The sequence below is a fragment of the Phyllostomus discolor genome, chromosome 8 (assembly GCF_004126475.2).
Source record: "Phyllostomus discolor isolate MPI-MPIP mPhyDis1 chromosome 8, mPhyDis1.pri.v3, whole genome shotgun sequence".
In the NCBI taxonomy this organism is placed as follows: Eukaryota; Metazoa; Chordata; class Mammalia; order Chiroptera; family Phyllostomidae; genus Phyllostomus; species Phyllostomus discolor.
Genome location: NC_040910.2, coordinates 28,274,551 through 28,298,310, shown reverse-complemented (window position 1 = coordinate 28,298,310; position 23,760 = coordinate 28,274,551). Strand labels below are relative to the sequence as shown.

Below are 23,760 nucleotides of genomic sequence, written 5' to 3'. Positions count from 1 at the left end.
GCTCCCATAAATCTAAAGGCAATCACTGTTAGTCTTACATGGCAATTACTATGTTAAACTATATAGTGGATGGTGAAAGTGGGGGTTTGGGGCATCATCCCTCCTCAAATACTTTGTGAGAAATACATGTTTTTAAAAGGTAGTTTACAAAGGTTAGAAGGTCATTTTAATTTAACATTTTTTGACTAGCTGTGCATGAGTTTCATCTAAGACACAATTTCTGTGCTTTATCCATTAGATTTACATTTTGAAACACGAGGTTTTTAAACATGCTAAAATATTCTCATTGAATTGAGAGGAAAGTACTTTCTCAAACTTTGAGGTAAAGAGGTGAGGCCTGGGGTGTGCAGAGTGAAGGCCCAGACAAGCACGGACAGGTGACAGTGGGGTGGACCCCCTGGTGAGCGCCTGTGACATGCGAGAGAAGAGTCAGAATATGCTGACATGCATGTACACGGCATGTCCTTCTGTGACTAGGACAAAATAAATGTCTTTGGAGAATACACTTCAGTATTCTAAGTTATCTGACATGTGTTTGCTTCAGTCAGGACTTTATGAATTACAATGGAAAATTCTGTTCTTCTCCTCTATCATTCACCGCGGTGAAAAGGAGGCAAGTTGAAGGAAATATCTGAGTTTTTTAAAATAGCAGTTTTTTCTTCAATTTATTTCATACATTATACATTCACGTTTAAATCTACATTTAAAAATTAGAAACCAGTATTAATCATTGTGTTTGGTGCCTATTATAGTATGAAAACGTGACACAGGTGTTATGAGATGGACATGGAAAATGGGAGGAAGTACTGCTGCTGGTTCAAATAGTTCCTGAAATCTGGAAGCAACTTGAGATTTGCAAAGGTCATAGATTTGGGAGGATAGTTTTGGCCGACATAATCTCTAATACTTTAAATAGAGATACATAATGTTATTGCAGTTTTTAGCCTCCATAAATCTCTTGATTTGCATATAATAATCACTTCACCTAAATCCTCTAAGTCTGTGGGAGAGATTCTCTGCATCAGATTTTCTTGACAGGGGGCTAATCACAGGTTTCCTTCCAGTTTATCTAGAATACTATGTGGAAAAGCCGTGGGGGCCCCAATATTTTGTCATAATTGGAGGTTTGGAGGACAAATTAGCATTAGGTCTTCAACACTCTCTTCCGTTTTGCATGAGGGAGACATAGATTGGGCTTTTAAAGTATTTTGATTCAGGTGCTAGAACATAACACACAGATGCCAAGGAATTTTTATTATGGGAAAATATTTTACAGTATGTGGAAGATGTAGGTGTACTCAAACACCCTACATTTTCCTTTAAAATAAAAGAGACTTCTCCCTTTCAATAGAAAGTTTGCACTCTGTAATAACCCGGAAGTTCATGCTAACATTCTTTAGGATTTCTGAAATTCAAGACATCTCCCAAGACCCTACAGAGGGCTTTGCTTTAGGTCGGAGATCAGCCCAAGAGGTTTACAGGACAGAAAGTCCAGTGATGCATAAACTTTTCTCCAGATCCCATTTTCTTCATCTGACTTCGAAAATGCAGAGCGCAGTCAATTAAGAGAGGTATAGTATGCTTTGCGTTAAATAAATCCGGGAGCGGAGAGAATGATCAGGCTGTCTGGCGAACAGGAGAACATCTCCAGGAGGACAGAGGTTAGAAAGCTGATAAGGATCCTTAGGCGACGAGCAAGCGCATCTTCTGCCTCCAGCCCAGCGGCGCATCCGGAGTTAACTGCAGCTCGGATCCAGAGAGAGGAAGGTGGGATAGAAGGAGGTGGAAGAGGGAAGGGGGAAAAAAAAAAAAAGAGCTGGAGGAGGGAGGGGGTGAACCAACCGGAGTAAGCCGGGGAACAGCGCGCGAGGGGGGAGGCGGAGATGCGGGAGAGCGCCGGGCGCAGGGAGCTGAGTGGACCGCTCCAGACGGCGGCGCGTGCGGCGGCTCCTGAAAGCAGCGAGTTGGCCGAGCCGGCTGCATTTCCAGCAGGGGCTGCGAGCGCAGTGCGGGCTCACAGCAAGGTGATGTGCCAGGAAGCATTCTTTCCCCCGCTCGGGCTGCCACGGCGGGGGCTTCCTTCCTTTTACCCACCTCTCCTCCCCCGGGTCTGCAGGTCTGCGCGTGTGAGTGCCCGGCTTTGGGGGTAAAGCCTGAAGGGCGGGGGCACCCTGTCCCTGCTCGTCTCTTCCTCCTTCTGTCCCCGTCGTTGCTCATGCATGTTTTCCAGGGTCTCTCCGGTCTCCGTACCCCTTGTTTGACACTGTTCCCCCTATCCTCCCCCACCCCGGTTGTGTCTCCTTTCCCAGATGCTCAAGGTGCCAGCCGTATTGTGTGTGTGTGCAGCCGCTTGGTGCAGTCAGGCTCTCGCAGCTGCCGCGGCGGTGGCAGCGGCCGGGGGGCGGTCGGACAGCGGTAATTTTCTGGATGATAAACAATGGCTCACCACAATCTCCCAGTATGACAAGGAAGTCGGACAGTGGAACAAATTCCGAGACGTAAGTGCTGCGCACCCCCATTCCCGGGCACACGGGAGCGCTGCTCCGAGGCGGGGGCCGCGGCGGCCGGGGGCGGGCGGGCAGTGGGCTCGGTTTTCCCAGCAGAACGGTGTCAGGAGCCCAGGCGGCGCAGGGCGGCCGGCGGACTTGGCGGTTCCGGTGCCCCCTCCCGGCTGGTGCGAGGGAAAGGGCTCGCGAGCCGGCCGCGCTGGAGTTCGGGTCTCGCTGAGTTCCCACTGCACCGCCCCCTTTCCCCTCCCGCCCCCAAAGGTTTGCAAAGTGCTGTCTCGCCCTTCTCAACTTTTGAATGGTGTCTCTGGCACTAGTAAACACGGTAGATGTGCTTTTGCGATGTACTGCTACGAAAGTAACTGGGATCGATCTCTTTACTAATGGTCCATTAAGGAATTGGAGGGAGGAGGAAGGAGGATGTAAGATTTATAAATGCCCGTTCTGCAAGGGTGGGGCGGGGGGGGGTTGTTTGGCGGCACCAGTCGGCAGAAGTTGAATTGCTCTTGATTACGTAAAATTGCTGATCAGATGTGTGCTTCAGCATTAAGTTTAAAACAAAACATGTTTTACAGTGCGTTCAATTACGTTTCATTCCAAAATGAATCCGTGCCGTAAAATCTGCGGGGTGAGGGGATACGTTGGAAGTCCGCAGGTGGCAGCATTGAAAGGGTTAATCAGTAGGCTGTTCTGGGGAGTTTCCTAAAGGCTTATTAAGAAGGAGCCAGGTTTTAAGAGTGGGCGCTTGTTTGCCTTGGAGCCACGGGCCACAATATGCAGGTCATTCCCCCCCAAAGCAGATCTGAATGGAGCAGCGTAAGAGCTGGTCCAGCGTCAGGAGCGCGGTTCATCTCCCCTCATTCACCTGGGATGTCCGGCGGGGAGGTTGATTCGTCCCCAGCTCCCAGGCCACCTTTTAGACTCCGGAGGCCTGAAAGGGAGCCTGAGTAAGTCACAAACACATTGCCAACCCTTGCTGTGCCATTTGAGGGAATTTCTTGTGGAGTCCATCTGCAGTACACTACGTGCGGATGTGTTAACTTCTTACATCAGTTCACACCCAGTCACGATTTGGGAAAATAAATGGAAGCTCAGATTAGTTTCCATCCTGGCTTTTCTACCCCTTCTCCCAACACCCCTCACATGAAATAACTGACCAGCCAAATATAACATGTAGCTGATTCTGGCGCAGGGATTCCTACGGAAACACTAAGTTTTACTTTAAAATTAGATGTAGGTCATTGATACTAGGAATCGGTACAAGGTAGAAAAAATTATCATAATGAGAATACTTAGTGGAAGGCTTTGCTTACATTATGAATATGGCTTAAACATTTTATGCTTTATGAATAAGGCTTAAACATTTTATTGCTAAATAAACGCTTTTATAAAACAAACCACACACATTTGTTTTATTTCAGTTTATGCTAATATTGAATATTTTAAAAAAGGCAAGCAAGCAAATGAGATTATTTAAACTTGGGGAAGAATTTCTCTTTTTCATGCCCTCACTTGGAACAAATATTGAACATTCTGTCAGTATCTGAACAGTGTTTCACATCGTGGCATTTCATTTCTTAATGGCTGTGTTAAAATATTTTAAAAATGAATTTTAGACTTTCATCTCAAAGTTATATTTTAAATCTGAAATATCTCAGTACTCTCTGGCTATTTAAATTACTTTATTGAATTATTAAGAGCAACCAGTCTGTACTTGGGGAGTTTGTAAATGTGTTTGATTTAAATTACTGAGGCAAGCTGAGTTGCCTGAAAGAATGAGATATTATAGGATTCATTCATTCAATTTATATAAACAGAGAATGGAGTATTATTGCTATAGTATTTTCAGTTATTTTTATCTGATCTGTGAGGGGAAATCCTCCAAAATCATATGTTAAATTTAAGTGAAGGATTTACTGAAATATTTTTGGCAAACATCTGTCTTGTTGCACATGAAATACATGGAAATATAATAATGACTTATTTTATTAAGATAATTACATTTTTGTAAGGATGACTTTTGCAGGGCATGGAGAAGATAAGTGCTATCTTTTTTCACCATTTAACTACCTGTTGCTTATTAACATGGTAAAATGTATGCTGACAGTGTGATTTCTCAAAGTGCATAATATGCAATCTTTATTTAGACCATCCCCAGTGCTAATTTACATATTTTCCCCTCTTTGGAAATCATTAGATTAATAGTTTTGTGTCTTTCAGGATGTTGTTCATATTTTAGTTCATTCTCAGCTGGAATTCCATGGTTATGAGGCATTGCTTGAAATAAATATGTACCGCATGGAGTCCCTTTAAATGTTCTGCAACACCATTGATACCTTAAGTAGTGGATTTGAATATTCAGTTTATAGAAATGCATAGAAACAAGGAACTCTGCACCTCTTTTGGAAACAATGTAACTGACACACTTCTACTTAGTACTCCCCCCGCCCCCGTAAAATATAATTAATTTCATTTAGGCAAAAACTTAGGATACTTCAGCATACATAATACTAGAAGTAATCCTTACCCTTGTGGGGCTGTTTCACACAGTTGGTATTATTGTACAACTTCTTGATGAAAGTTGGAAGTATATCTTCTTTTGAATTACATTTGAAAACTGTTTTGAATAATATTTGATAGTACAGCTCATCAACATATTTAATTTAATGAATTAAATATGATCTATATATTATACATGATATAAATATATGAATACATCACATACAATAGAGTTTCAGGGAGAAAAAGGCGTGGATAGAAAGTGGTGGGGGAGAGTAGATGAACACAGGAAGCACTGTCATTGATGACTCATTTTCTCAATCTCCTCTGTGTGAAACATAGAGAAATAATAAAACCAAAGGCCAGCTTACAATGAATGTGTATTAATATAGAAGAAACTTCCAAGTCATTTTGGCCGCTTTATACTAGCAATGTCAACAACCTTTAAAGTGTCTAAAATGTGACTATGTAGACATAGAGAACTTTTATGCTTTTGAAATCATTAATATATTTGGTTATTTGTATAATAATGCCTGTAGAGATTTTAATTCCTATGTTAGGAAAAATTAAACTTTAATATAAAGATACAGAGAGGTCAACACAGTTAAAAATAAGTATAAAAATTAGAACCAGCATGTTGGTGTGTAATAACTAGCATTTGGGGTATAATTATTTGATTTCAAAATAAAGCAAAGAAACAAAAATCCTGGGGCTCATTTTGAATATTGTTTTAAGAAATGGTTACCGTTTCTGTTGCAAAACCCACCATCAATTTCAGTTTACATTTATCCCTTAAGGGAGTTTTAATACTCTTTAGATATATTGAAAGTAATAGTTAAGCCTTACAAGTTACCTTTAAATATTCAACCTTAGTGTAAGTTCAAGGACGTGTAAAATGTGAAAATGTAAAATATAGTGTCTCAGGACACTCAAATTATAAATTCACTTTTTAAAAATTGCCTGATTTGGAAATATTAGATAGTAAGTAAACGTTTCTTCTTTTTTATTTTCCCCTTTAATATCAGTTGAGGTTCTAGAGTGCACAGATTATTTAAGAGATAATGGCTGATGGAAAGGATTATTCCCTAGCCCTTAGTGGCTACAGAGGAATAAAGCCCCCTGAGAATCTGTCAACTTTTACTGTTGTTAGTAAGTATAACAATTGGTTTCTATGTCTACTCCAAGGAAAATGCTCTGTTGCTCTAAAAGGCATAAAATCAAACAGAGAGAATCATTTAGTACTTCCCTTAGATTGATGGTGCACTCGGGTTGTATTACCGGAGTATCCAACTTATCATTCACACTGAGGGCTCCTTCTTTGTGGTACCATTTTTTTAATTAAAAAATTGAGATATTATCAATAAATAAAATTGTATATATCTAAGGGGTACATTTTAATATAATATATAAATATATATACTATAAATGTATATAATATAATACATATACATACCTGTATATCGTATATAATATAATGCATATATGCATATATGTATATTATATATAATATAAGTATATAATATATATAAAAATGATTACCTCTGTGGGTCATTAATAGTAGGCAGGGATGTTTTACTACTTGACTTTTTAACAATATGTGCCAAAAATAAAATTAAAGAATTAATAATAATCTTTGTTCAGGAGTAGTTTCTCAATAGTGGATAACCAGTTCTGATAAAAAACACATTTTAAGTGTTTCTCACTATGAAACCGTGTGTTTAACTGTGGTAAGCATAACCTATATTTTATCATATTGAGAACATGGACTCTCCATGGGAATTCTTCACAGTTAATTTGTTGCATTCTCATGAGTGTTTATCTCTCTTTCTTTTGATCCTTTTTTTTTTTTTGACTGTGGGCCACAGTATGTTTAATAATTCATAAAAGCCTTTGTATATAATGTGCATATTTTCAGATCAGAGCTGGTAAAGACTATAGCATGCAAAGTTTTTGATGTTAGACTATATTGTTTAAATCATTCTTGGAGAGAGGCAGTTGATTTCTTGAAAGAAGCATTAGGCAATCTTTGAAGATTTGGGGGCCAATGCATTAGTGTAGCAACAAAGACACTAGCCTCATGCAGCATCCTGACCTCTGTCCTTGTGATTGGGCCCTAGTTAAGCAATGGTTTCTGTACAAGCTCCGCATACCTATTTCTCGAGTCCCCTTTGCCCCACTCCAGTACCATACTCATCAGTGAGGATTTCAGACTGGTTTTTCCAAGTCAGATAGCACATGAGGAAGGCGGGTCAGAGAATGCCCACTGATCTGCTGGTTTCTGGAGAGGGACTCTCAGGGAGAGCTGGCATCACATCATCAGATCCCAACAGGAAGTCGGAATTGAGTATGAAATTTAGTCAATTTGGCATGGGTTCATTCTAACAGAAATTATAGGGAAGTATGTGACACTTTTAACTCTCTAGCTTTCATAACTTTTATGGAATTATTAGGAAAGTATAAATAAGTGGATTAAGAAAATAGTTATTCTGTGTATATGTCTATATGTAATATGTTTATAGTGCGCATATATAGGTCTGCATAAATGTGCATGCATATATATGTGTGTATGTGTATGTCTTCAAATATATAACATGCGATAATTAGAAAAGGTGGTTATAGACATTTATATGTTAATTAGTAAGCAGACAGTTCTCGTAAAGTGTTTTTAAGACATGTGTTAGGTTTGCTTTTGTTTTCTGATGAAGTTTTAGATTCTCAAAAATCCAGAGCAATCACATTTCCTGTTGTATGTGTGGTCATTGTGTGCCTTCCTGGTTCTTATGGGAAGCCGGTGTGTTTGAGATGATGTGCTTCAACTCTTCAGCTAGATATCCAGGAGGAACATTGTGTGCTGCCATAAAAGTGTCTATTTTCCTACCCCTGTGGGGAGACTACAATGAGACCACTGTTAGATCTCACGATTCTGACTCGGAGTGACATTTGGTTCTTATACAACTTTAGTTTTCAGGATGTGGGCCAGCATTATTGAATTTATTTATTTTAAAAGGCTAATAAGTGAAGTGTCTACACATATTGCCCCACTCCTATGAGCACCTAGAGTATTCACATGTGTTTTTCCACTTATGAAAATCTTTTCATTTTTTTTCTACCCTTCATAGTTTACAGGTTTGGCTACCCAGTTAGACTGTGAACTCTCTACAGCTATAGGTTGTAGTCTCTCCTGCCTCTCAAATCCCTACAGTTCGCCTTGCATTTGTACAATGACTGGTCAGTGTTAGCATTAGAAAAATATTTACTAAAGACTGCTAGAACTGTTGCTTTTTTATTAACCATTTTATTTCTGTTTCTGACCACCTTCAGCCCTGTTTTTTAATTTGAATGAGAATTTAATTTTTATAAAATACAAGGTTTCAAAGTACTAAACTGCCTTAGTCCATGAGTTAGTTCCCAGTGGACCAAAATGGACATGGCATATCAAAACTGTTATGTTTGGTTTTAGAGGAAATGATTTAAGTACATGGTACTTACATGTATCTTGGTGCTCCCTCTACCTTTTCCCATTGCTTCTCTTTGACCACATAATTTTGTTGACCTAAAGTCCTTAAATGTTTTTTGCTGCCTACTAAGTAATATCAGGGACCAATACCTTCCCTTTCTTTTTTAACTACTATATTTCAATGAAAGGCTATGTGGCTGAATCTAGCTATTTCACAGGTAGTCCTGACTTCTTTCTTTCCCTTCTGCCTCACTTACAGTTGCCAGTGTATCAGTTAGAGATAGGTTAAGTTCCTGCAACGAGGAGCTTCTGGACCCAAGTGCCTGCATTAAGATGGAAATTTATTTCCCAACCATGTCATCATCAGGAAGCGAGCTGTCTGGGGCTGGGCTTTCAGGGTTATTCTCTCCGAGTTCTCCACAAATTGGCATTTCTTAACCAGCAGGAAGAATTTAGTAGGAAGTCTGGGACGTGCAACTTGTCCTAGAAGTGACCCGAGAGTTGTCACCCCGAGCTTCTGTGTGTATTCCAAAGGCCTGCTCTTAGTGACATGTCTACAGCTAGCTACGAGGAAGCTGGGCCAATGCCATGTCTACTGGGTGAGGATAAATACTGAAAGAAGGTAAACCTGGTTCTGGGAGGAAAATATTAATAACTGCTGTATCTGTTTCAACATCTTAGTATCTCTTGAAAATATTCTCTGTACCCACTGATAGGAATTTTTACCATTTCCTGTTCACTGTTTGCCTTGCCCTGAATCTCTTTTTCTCCCTCATTTCTTATCATCCCTCGATCCTCTATTCAGGGTAGAACTGGAGCCCCTGGTACCTAACATTGTGGGAGTAAGAGCTTGAGGGCAAATAGTAGTGTGCTCCTGTCTAAGAGGAAATGTTGCGGGTCGGGACCAAAGAAAAGTATCCTCATAGGGTATTAAGTAGAGCCTGCACTAGATGATGACTCCAATTTTTCTGGTGGAATTGTTTAGCATTACCTTTTTTCATTATCTTTGGTCATAGGTCCAGAATGCTCTTGTGAGAGGTAGGTAGTCATGATAAGTGGGAAGGAATTAGAATTCAGTTGTCATTCCCCTTAGTTGAAGGACAGAATACGCACAAGGACCAAAGTTGTATTTCCTCTGATGTAGAGAAAAGGCAAGACCATTAATGCAAAGTAGTTTGCCCTGGAATAATTCTAGAAATGATGCCAATGCTAGTTTCATGCAGCTCTCAGTCCTGAAAGCAAACAATTTTTTAGCATTATTAGTACAGCAGGTCCTCTTATATGCAATATAATTTTGGGGTAACACTGATGAAAAAAAATCAATTCTTGGTCTGGAGCCATAAGTGCGTATGGAGTTTGCACATTCTCCCTATGTTGGCGTGCGTTTTTTCCAGGTACTCTGGTTTCCTCCCACATCCCAAAGATGTGCACATTTGGTGATTGCCATGTCTGAATGGTCTCAGTCTGAGTGAGTGTGGGGTGCATAAGTGCATCCTGCAATGGAAGGGCATCTGCTCAGGCCAGGGTCCTCCTGCCTTGTGCCCTGAGCTACTGGGAGAGGCTCCAGCCGCCTATGATTCCAAACTGGAATCAGTTGGTTGGAAAATTAATGATCTGACTTGTTTTTAGTAATCTTTCTTAAATGTATGTATAGCTTAATTTTATTTCAGTGTTTTAAAAATATTTTATTATGTTTTTAGGGAGGGGGAGAGAGATAAAGGAGAAAATCATTAATGTGTGAGAGAAACTTTGATCAGTTGCCTCTTGCATGCCCCCAATCTCAGGGACCTGTCCCGCAATCCAGGCATGTGCCATGACTGGGAATCAAACCAGCGACCTCCTGAAGAACTATGCCCAACTAACTGAACCACACTGGTTATGGCAAGATTTTTTCTTTTTGTCTTTTTTTAGATGCTTTACACCTGCCTTGCAAAATGAAAACTTTAGTACTTTTATGCTTTTTTAATATATGTATTTATGGCACAGTTATTTTACAAGTGATGATTATATAATCTTTGCTTAATATTTTATTCACACTTGATTTAGAATATCTTATTAAATTAATAGTAGTAGTAATACTATCATGTGCAAATATACATGGAGAAAGGTAGGTAAAAAGTCTTTGTAAAACTATTTTATCATTACAATCACCTACAGGGTGAGGCAAAAAGGTTTACAGTTGTAAGTACTTGAAACTCAGAGTTTACTCTTTTCCCTCCTCCCAGCCTATGGCAACCAGTATTTTACTTTTTGTTTCAACTAATTTGACTATTTTAGGTATCTCATATATGGTAGTATTTGACTTTTGGTGACTATCTTATTTTCATTGAGCATAATGCCTTCCAGATTTGTCCATGTTGTTGCAAAGGGCAGAATTTCCTTCTTTTTTTAAGGCCAAATAATATTCCATCGTGTGCATACACTACACTTGTTTCTCCATTGATGGGCACTTGGACTGCTTCTGTCTCTAGGCTGTTGTAAGAAGTTGCTGGGAACACGGGTGTGTAAATATCTCTTCAAGATCAGCTTTTGATTGTTTATATATAGTATATAAGATAGGTTAGAATACATCGAGTTTTTAAATCATATTGTTGTCTACTTAATGTTGTGGAGGCTTCTCCATTTAAATTTCATTGAGTTATTAAGTATGAACTATTTAATTGAACATGGATTATTTTGTTTTTAGTTTTGTAACAAGAGTAAAATTAATTAGCTGCCAGACTGAGGAAAGTATGAGTAAATTAAAATTCAGTGATTTCTCTATTTTGTACTTACTGAAGTTAAGTAACACTGAACTTATTTGATGCTAAATTTTATAGTATATATTTAATATGAAATATTCTCTGATAAAAAATTAAAATAAATTTATGTGGTCAATTTTGGAATATGCCAAGTGTTCCAGATAATTCCATGGGTTTCTAGTCTTAGCATAAAAGAAAGCCCATTATTTAACAGGAATGAAAGAAGGAGATGGACCAACAATGAAATAATCTAATTGTGTCTCCAAATCTATAAAACATTCTAGGGCATTATCTTCCTGAATTTGGTCAAATGCTTACTAGATATCGTTCCTAAAGATATTAATTTTATAGCCTCTTAATCACAGCTCACTTCACTTTTCTACTGCCAGCCTGCTTTGTGACTTTCAAATATTTACATAGGATACTCAAGGCAGGATACTCTGAAATATGAGCTTGCTAATTGCCTTGGCACATGGTATTAGCATCTGCTGAAGAACCAGTTTTAGAATATCAGGAGAATATTTATAGGCCTTTCATGGCATACAGTATAGTATGAAATACTAGGCAACCTCCTAGTCTTCCAGTGAGACTGTCTAAGGTGCCCTTGGCAACATCTGAGGTTCTCCTCAAATGTCCCTGAGGCAGTCACATTCATCTAAAATGAACATTCCCTGAGGCAAAACTTTTCTTGAACATTGTATCAACAAGCATTAGCCTAGTATTACCTGAGAAATTTTTCTGTGACATAAAAAATAATTTTTTGAGTTGAGAAGCTATACACTTTATGGTTTTAAAGAACTCCTGTGCTTGCCGAAACTAAACCGGACACTGGTAACTGAGGAAGTGCTGGTTAGGAAGCTGTGAGATTCGAAAGTAACTCTAGCCAAAGTCAAGTTTTATGTAGATCAACACAGTTGCCACAGTATCCCCAGAATTTCATGCTGATTCAACATGCTAACTTTGCTTGCTAATGTTATTGTCATTTAAAAGAATTTTAGAATCAAAGTTGTTTTTTTTTATTTTCCACATATTTTGCTAAGTAAAAAAATTTACCAGCATGAGGACTTGCCAGTGGGGAATGACATGTATAATTCAGATACACAATTTGTGATAAAGATTGAGAAGACATCTCATGTCATTTTTGAGAGAATAAGAAGTCTTTGGAAAAAAACGTTCTTTTGAATGTGTGCCATGCATCGAGTTTTGAATATCACTGAGAGCTACAGCAGTTTATAGGTCAGCAAGTGAGATCCGGAAATCTAATTTCAGACCTGTCTTGTTTGCTCTGAGTAGCCGAAAGCCACCTGGCCTTCATTGCCAAAAGTCCTGCGTTTCTTCTCAGAACAAATGCCCGCTTATTGGCATGTGCCGTGTGGATTTGGGAGGGTGCTGGAGGAAGCTTGCCATCAGTCTCAAAGGCGACAAATGCATCTCTGGTGTTAGTCTCATGCATGGTTACTACCCTTGGAACCATGATTAGCAGTTAAGTAAAACATCAAACGTAGGGCTGAGAAATGTCTATCGGCATCTGGGACAGTCATTTTGCTGTTCACACACAATCATTTTTCAGTTAAAAACAATTCGCTGACCTCTAATTGGTCTGCCTATGCGTCCCCGAAAGGCTTTCAAGTTTTACCTCATAGCCTATTATCTTGGACTCCAAAAATGAGTTATTTTTGAATAATCCTTATAAATAGTAGGTTGTCTTAGATGTAATTAAAACATATTTGTTCTTAATTTTTCCACTTGAATAAGTAATTTCATTTTCACTATTTTTGTTGTTGGATTAGGCTGTGATGTTTCTGATTATATTTGTGGTTGGACAAAAACCCTTCTTGTGTTTTGTATGTTCCACTTTTTTTTTATTTGAATGAAACTATACATTTAAATAACTCTTTCCTAGATGGTATGATAAAAATTCCACAATTTAATTTTTACAGAGATACAGCAATATTGGTATTACATGTAACTATTTCATTGTGAATATATCAAATATTGATTTTTAAAATGGGCATAAATTGTTTATTACCAGATTCCTTACTTAAATAAATATTGGCTAAATTACATATAAACCAAATTGTGCTGTGTATAAACATTATAGCTCTGGTTGGTGTGCTTCAGGGGGTTAATGTCATCCTGCAACCCGAAAGGCCTCTGGGTGAATTCCTGGTCAGGACACATGCCTGGGTTGTGGGCCAGGTCCCTGGTTGGGGATATGCAAGAGGCAACCTTGAGATGTTTCTCTAGCTCTTCAATGTTTCTCACCCTCTCTATGTCTCCCCCTTCCCTTCTCTCTATAAATAAATGAATAAAATCCTAAGAACAAAAACATATAATAGCATTATGTGTTTATTTTCCAACTTTTTGTAACATTTTATTACGATTTTTAACTGAAATGATTTTGTAGATAAAATTGACCAACTAGTTAGGGAGATTTAAGTTATTTATTTTATTTTATTTATTTATTTTTTAGAGAGGGAAGGGAGGGAGATAGAGAGAGAGAGAGAGAAACATCAATGTGTGGTTGCTGGGGGTTATGGCCTGCAACCCAGGAATGTACCCTGGCTGGGAATCGAACCTGGGACACTTTGGTTCCCAGCCCGCGCTCAATCCACTGAGCTACGCCAGCCAGGGCTTGTTTTCTCTTTTTAAATTCAAATTTATTAATAAAAAGCAAATAAATAGCACCATCAATTTTATCTCATGTAGTTTAACAAATAGAATTCTTTTTAAAAACCATTGGAGGAATAAGACAATTTCTCTATGTGTATTTAGTTTGGCATAGAAGTTTATTTCTGTGCTCTAATCTTTATGTTTATTTTAGGATTTCTCTGTAATAATGTCCAATTATGAGTATTTACTTCTGCAGCATAATTAATAAGATGTTTTACATTTATTAAACTGATGTTAATCCAAAGGTAATCAGCCTCTGGGCCAAAAATTCTTAATTGGAGTAAAGAAATTCAGAGTTTGAAGATAGCTCTGACTACTTTTCCCAGAAATGTTCAGATACATGCAAATTTGCATACAATATATAGGGAATTCATAACTCTCTGCTGGTATTATTTACAACAAAGCTGTAATAGAGTTGTGCCTGATATTCATTCCTACAGAATTTATGGCAGTCTGTAACTTAAAGCTGTGAAAATATTTTTTACTATTCTTGTGACGATAGGAAATGCCTACTGAAGGTGTCTTGGACTCCTGTCTTCCTCCCAACTGCTGCAGATGAGATCACTCGCAAGTCCTACCAAAGTCTTCTCAGTAGTACTTTCTCAAATCTGCAACTGTTCTCTCTCCCTTGGCTCAGATCATCATTATCTCTCACTTCGACTAGACTTGTAGATGACCTTAATGTTTCAGACTTTTCCTTGTCTACAGCATCTAATGCTTTCTTGGTAAATGAATTTCATCTCAATTATAGCTCTGACCTTTTTGCTCTTCTGTTCAAAAACTCCCATTTATCCTTTCATTTATTATAGAATAAAACTGTATATTGTTACAACTGTAAATTGCTCTCCAAAAATTTGTATTATTGTCCTCCTGGACCTAAACTGTGAAACCTCCACAAAGTGGATCAGTTCATATACACGTGAAAGAACATGTGATTCCTCTTTGTTACAGTTCATGTATGTGTTTGAATATCGTAAAATGTACTTTGAGGAAGATTGCTCATCAGAAGGAGTCTGAAATGAGAGAGACAAATAGTTTACCTGGTCAGACTTTGACATTGCTCAGGAGACAGAGACAAGGGTCCTTTTAAAGACTGGTCTAATGTTCTTCCATAACATGTGTATGAAAAAAATTCCATCTCTGACTTCATGCTCACCCCTCCAACTTCCGATTTTAATGTAGCTCAGCCTCAGGGAGAGAATGTGCCAGTCATGCTGACATGTGTTTTCTGCTAACAGAACCAGGTTTCTGAGGCTTTGGGACGGAAGGCCAGATCCTGAATGGTGGTAAATTCATCAAGGTAGTATCACAGTGTGAATTCTTTGGTAGGTATCCAGGATCTTCCTGGTGACAAACAGGTCTCACTAAGAGCCTAACATTTAAATGTCAGCACCAAATAAAATCCAAATTTCCTCTCCCCAAATCCCAAATCCCTGTACTACCTGTCTCTAAAACATACTTGCTTTCTTATCCTTACTTTCCCTTTCCTGCACACTTCACACCAATGAAATTAAGTTACCATCTATCTTCTTGTTACACTTTCTGCCTTCTCTTTTTGTGTGCTGTTCATCTGGAATGATAATTGGCCCTATTATTTATCCCTTTTTTAATTCTCATTTTTCACGGTCCATTTAATATATTTTTCCTAGTCCCTTTCATAGTTCTCACAGTCAAATGCAATCTTACCTTTTCTGAACTCCCAAAGCACTTTGTGAGAGGCAGTGCTGGCACTGGAAGGAGCCACGCTTCCCACCAGGTCTGTGCCTTGCACTCCAGGAGTGCAGAAGGAATATTCATAAAAGAAATTAGTATACGGATGAGCAAATGAAGTGGTAACCAAGTACAGGAGATGGTAGTTAACATGGGCATCAAAACCCAAGTTAATACTAATAGTTGATGGCACAACATTTTGTTTTATGTTTTTCCTAAAGGTTATATTTAGCATGTCATGTATAGAACCCATGTTCATTCCCAATATTTAGACAGTCGTTTTAACACATTTTATTTTTCAATTATAGTTGACATTCAATGTTATTTCATATTAGTTATAAGTATAGGGTATAATGGTTAGACAGTGTTTCTTAAATCTCTGATTTCTGCATTTAAGCTCTCATTTATTTTATAGGACCATTGTTGCTTTTTGATACCATATTGAACTATGGTGAAAAAAAAGAAAGGAGTATTAGCAAGAGCTTGCTATGGCATATGTGACATTTTTCCTCTTCCAAGCAGCCAATTCCTGATCTATAATTACTATGAAAATGTTAACAGTAGGCTTCTGGATTTTTGCCATAAGTCAAGAAATTAGCTACCCTAAGGCAAGCCTCCAAAGCTAGGTAAAGTATTTTCCCTGCCTTTAAAAAAAAATCTAAACCTAAACTTCCTAAAAACTGGAGTGCCAAGGAAGAAGACACTTTGGTAAATTGCCATTAAGATGATTAATTCATTCACTGTATATAAAATTATATAAAGGGGAAATTTATAGAGTTTTTTTCTGTAAAAACATTTGTTAAAAGGACAAATCAGAAACATCAATCTGATTTTATAATAAAACTATAATGTTAAGAACAACTATTTGGGAAAAACATTGAAAATACACTGATATTCTGAGATATATTATGAAGCCTGAGGTTTTATCTTAAAATATTAGAATTTTTTATCTCAAATGAAATTAAAATTATAATTTATCATGTAAATTTGTATTTATTTTTCATCTTGTAATTTTATGCATTCAATTTAGGAAAATCTAAAATACTAATGAAACACAGATTTATAATCTGTATCATAGATTAAAGTTACTTATGAAAGATGATGACTGCTATTACTGGCTGTTTCATTTTTTAAACTATATTAATACATTAATAACAACAGATACAAGGCCCAAGCCAAGAATTGTAACCACTATCTATTGTGTGGTTTGCATGATTCTGTTATGCTTTTCTATTTTCTTAAAACAGTATTTAAACTCCTATTTTAGAAGAGATCGTTAACCAACCATCTTGGAAGCAGTATCTACTCCCATAAAATCAAAAGCAGAAATGAGGCCTTTGAGGACCTAGTTTGAAATCAAGTCATGTGCTCCAATTGCTGGAATATTACCATAGCATTTTCTAGTATAGTAGTATAGGATTAAAGCATTTTGTCATTATAATAAAAATTCAAAGTATTTGAATCATGCAATCTGTGGCAATGCAATAGGTCAGAGATTTTCAACTGGGTCGCAAGAAATTTTAGTCGGGGGCACTGACCTCTTTTCCCTGAGATTACCAAATTAAAACAGCCAGCAGCCAACACAGCAATAGCTGTTTGGCATGAATGAATCAAAATCATACCTATTCTTTAGTCAGATCAGCAAAAACATATAAGAATATTTTTCAGTGCACTACAGAATTTTAGCAATTAGTTTATGTGTGCCCTGAGATGAAAAGGCTTGAAAATCGCTGCAGCACATGAACATATCCATGTGATGAAATGTCATCTTGAAATTTACAATTTTTATGGTAGTTGACTGCTTGTTAACATTATTGTGTGGTATTTTATATTTAGTGTTCTATAAAATTTTTAAAGATTCAAGAATTAAATGCTAATTTCTTAGGATTTAAGGATCTAAAGGTTTATAATACGAGTTAAATATAGTTCTATTAAAACCATGATGTTTTGAGTTATACTTGTGTTGGTTCACAACCTAGGGAACTCCCCTCAAGTGAAATTCAAAATGGTACCGCATCCTCAGAGGGCAAGGAGAGACTGCAGAAAGAAGCAGACCCCTCCAGCTTGGTAGGTGGTAGGTTTATTAAGGAAGGGAACTTGCATATGAGGCTTGTCTTGGGCATCAGCAAAATGAGTAGATTTCTGCACCTCTCCAATAGCATCTTAAAAGTTTATATAGAGACCATATGGAGTTCAGTCATATACGTTGTGCAGATGGTCTCAACAATGCATTACTCTCAGGGCCTTGAAATGGCTGCTGGGGTGGGAACATGGACAGAAGGTACATTCCCAGGAACAGGGGAGTGGTAGGGAGCCCCAGGTTGCCCTGGTGCAGCTCTCTCAGGTCTGTGGGCTGTCAGCCCTCTCCAGGACCTCCTCTCACAACTTGGCATTGAAATGCATCATGAAGGAAAGGGGATTTTTATTTTATTCATTATATTTAAGTGAATATTTCTGGTAATAGTATTTGTTTTTTAAATTAAAACTCCAATTTCTTGTTTAACATTAAACAAATGACTGACACTAGTAACAAATGGCAATAAAATTAAAATGTTTTTGCTAAATATTTAAGTTTTCTAAATCTTTTGGAGAGCTACTTTTGCAATATCATTTGGAACATTTTTTTGGAGATTATCACTAATGGCATTAAATAACATGAAGAAAATAGAATAAATACATAAAGAATATCTTCATATAAACAGCAGAAAAGTTTTTAAAATGACCCTAAGTTTTGAGTATATTATTTTATACCTATAATGGCAATAACTATACATTGTTATTTCAAATTCTATTTAATGAAAATTTTTACACAATAATAATCAAATTATCAGTATAGAGGAAGCAAATTTAAAAGTTTGTGATCTAAGTATTGTTTGGAAAAAAATCATAAAAGAAGATAGATTTGGTTACCATTTTATAGGTATCAGACATGATGGTAAAATAATAGCAAAGTGAACATTTCCTTAGGTATGATTTTTTTCTATATGAAAATACTCAATGCCCTCTCTTTTTCCCATATACCTTTAAACATTATATAAAATGATAAGTAAGGCTACAGTAGGTGTTTATTGTTGCTATTGTTATACTGTTAATTGATGCAACCATTTCATCAGTGGTAAGAATAGAGATAAATGAATTGGCTGTTTATTTTCAATTAGGTATTTTGGAATTATACAGGTGGTCCTGCCTATCCTTTTCTGTACCTCATTTTGATTTTTATGTGACATAGAATGTGCCTTTGCACAAATATAAGAAAAAAATAACACATAAATAGTTTGTATTATGCCGAGTAAAAAATAAAAATAAATAATTTTCACATATTAGTGGGTGAATTTATTTCAAATAGCTACAGGGCAAGGGCTGGGCTATTTCCCTAGCAGAAAACTGAAAATCAGTTTTGCCTTACTATTGAATCTGATTATGTTATGAATTATCTGTTCATAATAGTAACCCCCTAATACATTGTCGAAATTTAAGAGAGAGCCTAAGTAACTGGAAGAATAGAAAATAGACTCCTTGAGGTTGACCCCTGACTCTTATCACTTACTGCTATATTAGTTTGAAATCTGGCTCTGACACTTACAACTAAGTGACCTTGGGCAAGCTTTCCTTAGTCCACATTTTCTGACTCTGTAAAAAGGCGATGATATTAACACCTACTGAATAATGTTGAATGGGAGGGTTATGTGTTGATACATATGAAGTTTTTAGTTCACATTACTGTTTATAAAGTACATAATACATGTTAATCATTATTTTTACGATCAGTGGCTATCATTGTTTAAATTTAAGTGGAACTTAAAAAGACTCGTTATTTGACAACTGAATCGCATTTAAATTAATTATGTTGTCTGAACTATGTAGAATCTGGCATTTTCCAATAAATTATAGATATCTATTTAATAACAAATGTTACCAGATATTATGAGAAATATATTTAGAGATTGAGAGTACATTGCACTTACCTACCTATATATGCTAGAGCTAATCACATAAATTTATAAGTCTGTAACCTAGCTTGTAGAATTAGAAAAACATTTGCTCTTTCAGAAAATCAGAGCTGTTACGAATATGAAATGATCAAATGCACATGAAAACACTTTGGAAAAGTAATAAATTGCTAAAGTATGTATGGTATTTCAAAAACAAAATTCTTCAACTGTATATATAGTTAAGTCTCTCTGGTCTAAATATAAACATTTCTTTTAATATTTATAAATTTATAATCATTGAGATGAAAAACATATCAAAACAATGAGGAAAAGTCTTCTTTGTCTCTAAATAATTATGTGTGCCCTTTAAAGCCCGCTACTTGGAGACATGCCATCTTTTCTCTGAAGAATCCTTATTGAAGGAACTGACATGCTGAAGAATGATTAGAATCTATTGTGACAAGGGAAGTAAGATAAGTACATGCAAACTACATCTGCAAGGGGAGGTGATTCAATGAAAGTGTCATGGAGAGTCCATGACACTTAATCTGGAATTTGATGGATGGGTAGAGTTTGCCATTTGGACGAAGGGAAGAAAGCATACCTGCCAGGGGTCCGCATGCACAAAGCCTGGAGGTGCGAAAGGACATGGGAGGTGTCTACTACAAAGAATTATGTATGGCATAAATATAGAGTGAATGATAGGAAATCGTTGGAGATGAGACACAAAGGCGTTGGAACTAGAATTGAAAGGTATTTCTAAAACCAGCTAAGCAGATTGTCGTATGGACAATGTGTGGTTCCTGCAGTTACCACCAGCAGTGGCCGCTTGACTGGTTTTGATGGCCATCCACAGGGTCAGAGTAAGACCTTTGCATATTCTAATACCTGAGTGGTCCCTTCTCGGCTCTACATATATTTCAAAATAAAAATGAGTGTGAATTAGTGTAAGGAGTCTCAGTGAAGTTCTGGCTCTCTCTCCCCATCATATCTCTTTTACTTTGATTCTTTCAGAGAAAAACATGAAATGTAAAAAAAAAAAAATCATCACTTGTATGCCTCTTGTTGGATCATGTTCTAAGCACATATTTCATTTCTTGTAATGTTGCACCAAATTATTAATTTTCTGTATAATGGCTGGTGAATGCATTTGTACATTATGGTCCACCTGTGTAACTAAGAAAGGGAACCAGTGCAATTGTGTGTCATGAACTGGACAACAAGAAATCTTTAAGAAAAATAGGGTTATTTTGAACATAAGGACTTACAAAAGTTTGCTAGTTGGCCTTCTAGCAAACACATAAAACATGATTTGATTTCCATACTACAACAGATTGCAAGACTTTTAAATGTTTGCTTTACGTTTCTTTTAAATAACTGCTTTTTTTCTTTAAAATTCATATACCATTTGTGTTCCATTCTGGTACAAATAACACAATCTCCTTATTCATGAAAATCCACATTAAGCATCATAAAACCATCTTTGTTTCAATTTAAAAGTATTTTGAAACTCTGACTAATGGAAAACTAATGTTTTGGGATTTAGGAAGAAACCACTTGCTTCTCCGGTGGCATCAAGCATTCCACAAAATGCTGCCCTACACATGCAGCCCAGCCTGAGAGGCACGTGTTGACAAAAGCTAATTCACCTCTCTCTCAGCTTATTGAGCCTGCTGCTGATGACCCGGCTTCAGTTGTGACTGTAGCAGTTGTGGTGATTTTAGATCTAATGAGATAGTAATACAAGTCTCACACTTTTGATCACTCAGTATTATTTGTATATTAAAATGTCAATGGAAAATGTAATTGTTTGTGATCCATATGCAGAATACAAATAAATAACAGCATATGTAGTTTTCAAAAAGAGTGATTGCAAATCTGTAGAATATGTGGGTTGTGTTTAATGTTTACAAATTTTAATATGGTTTCTCATTAGGATACTGTTTTAGATTCTTGTTGCCTTACCTTCTATAGGAAAGGAAGTTTCCTGGCAAAATGTTAATAAAATAATCACTATTCATTGGAATAGATGAAATGATGCTAGATTTTCAGAAATATTTTCTCATATTTTTAATAAGATCTACTTGTATAAGTGAAAATCTAAATTGTAATTCAATTTATTACCATCAAGTAGTAAATATATGTTTCTGTTTCCAAAAATATGCTTAGGTCAAAGAGGTATTAGAAGATAAAATGAAAAAATTATAAATTCCAGTCAAATTTGGAAAATAAAGTTGAGAATTTAAGATATTTGTCCAAGGTAACTTAGCTGATAAGTCTTAAAGGCACCAGGTTGGGCTCTGACACCCAGGATCTTAGTCATTGCTCTCTTCTGACTTCTCAAATTAGGTTGAATTTTCCTAAAAGCAAATGACTTGAATCTCTAACTACTTGGAGTAAAATAACTGTTCCAAAATAAAACACCTACATTTCTTATATTCCTGGCAAACTACAAAGACTTTAAGAAGTTACCTCTCTTGCTATATTACTGTATAACATTAATTGCTCTTATTCAATAAATCTCTATGACATCTCCTCTCAGCATTTTTCTGCCGACTCTGTGAGGCTGTGGTGATTCAAAGACAAACTTGAAGGCCCAGGTATAATGGCTGAAGCAAACTCAATCAAGGACAGTGATGGGACCTGCACCATGTAGGGAACACATGCTTCTTCCTTTTCTACCCTTCTCTCCACAGAGCTGTGGTCTAGTGGTTCATGACAGCTACTCTAGTTCTGCTGAGCAGTTTCATCCAAGCCACTGGGAAGGGGAGGAAAAGAGACAGGGAGGGAAGGATTATCTGGGGGGGCTCAACCTAAGAAGGTGTACACAATAATTGCACCCTTTTCTTTTTGGCCTGGACTTAGTGACATGAGTTTATGGAGCTGCAAAGAGATTGGGAAAGATAATCTCTAGCTGTGGTTACATCTAAAATTGGAGGTTCTATTACTAACACAATGAGAGATTTAACAAAATTACTATTTTAACAAGAAACTTAAAAATCTGAAAAGAATATCTAAGAAAGAAAACTGCAATGTTAAAAAGGTCTTTAAATATAGGCCAAGTGATTTGGCATTTCCTTTATCTTAGTATTGCTGACCTCTGATTTTGAACTAAAAATGCTTGAATGAGGAAGGAAAAAAAGGCAGTCTTTCTAGTTTAGTTTATTAAATAGTTGTAAGCCTATTTGGGGAACAGTTCTTCCATCAAAAGTATAAAAGAGCGTTTATTTCATAGGGGCAGGGAGACATGCACATCTCCACCTTCCACAATTGGAATTGACAATATGCTTTTTAAGTTAAGTATAAAAAGTGGAAGAACACTATTAAAATGATTGCATTAAAAATAATGACACTTAGACTATCTGAGTTGGTTTGTTACATGAATACTAGGATTCATGTCGTAACCCGAAATGCCCCCATGAATTGGTTGGGAAAAAAATCTCCTGTGTATCAATGTGCTTTTTAGTTTACCTGCCAACTAATTAAAATTGTCACTTTTATGAATCAGACTATATTTTATGTGCTCTGTGTGAACCATCTTGTGCACAGTCTATTTTTTTCTTTCTTTTATAATTATCTGAATCCATATCTGCATCTGCTGGACCAAAACTCAAACATGTTCCTGTGCATATCACTTTAAACAGAACTGCTGTTTGAATAGAGTAAGTAATAGATTGCCGTTCCTGTTGTAGAACTGCACAGCTGGAACAAAATGTGATGAAAATTATACTGTCTCAAGTGTGCAGGCAAGGCATGGCATCTAAGTGTAAAGTTTAACACAATGCCATGATATATAGGCTTGTTGGATTATGCCAACAAACTAGTTCTAATAATGGTCATATAATTATGAAATAACACTTCCCTGTGATTTTTTTTTTTGAAGCCAAAATATATTGAGTTGTCCAAGAGATCAATACATTCTGGCCTATACATTAAATAAAGTTTATAAAGTTGAACAAAGGTAAAGAAAAGTAATTATACTCCTTGATCTTGTGATCATGATATATGAACTGGGAAATATAGAAGTCATACCTAAATCATGTCATTCATTGGGCTGCTTCTCAGATTGCCCGCAGGAACAACGCTAAACTTCTTTAGTTGTGATCATTGCAAACTATCCTGGTTTAAATCTAGTGCTCTTGCCCTATAGCTAACTGAGTATGTCACAAAACTACTGGGTGAAATGTTTGGTTTCAGTTTCCAAAATGGGAGAAATAGCCCCACATTAGTAGTCATTTAGA

General features: G+C 36.8%; 1 protein-coding gene across 4 annotated transcripts in view; it reads left to right on the top strand.

The window, feature by feature from the left end:
* Positions 1-1,359: 1,359 nt before the first annotated feature.
* SPOCK3 (SPARC (osteonectin), cwcv and kazal like domains proteoglycan 3) overlaps positions 1,360-23,760 on the top strand; it is a 292,764-nt gene continuing 270,363 nt past the window's right edge. For 2 of the 4 annotated variants that reach the window (XM_028521179.2, XM_028521176.2), the window contains exons 1-2: positions 1,872-2,024; positions 2,310-2,498. In XM_028521179.2, the coding sequence (XP_028376980.2) occupies positions 1,884-2,024; positions 2,310-2,498 (330 nt within the window). In that variant the 5' untranslated portion in view covers positions 1,872-1,883. Of the gene's footprint in view, positions 1,768-1,871; positions 2,025-2,107; positions 2,127-2,309; positions 2,499-23,760 lie in introns of those variants that run through there. The other 2 variants (XM_028521177.2, XM_036031981.1) reach the window with 2 other exon arrangements.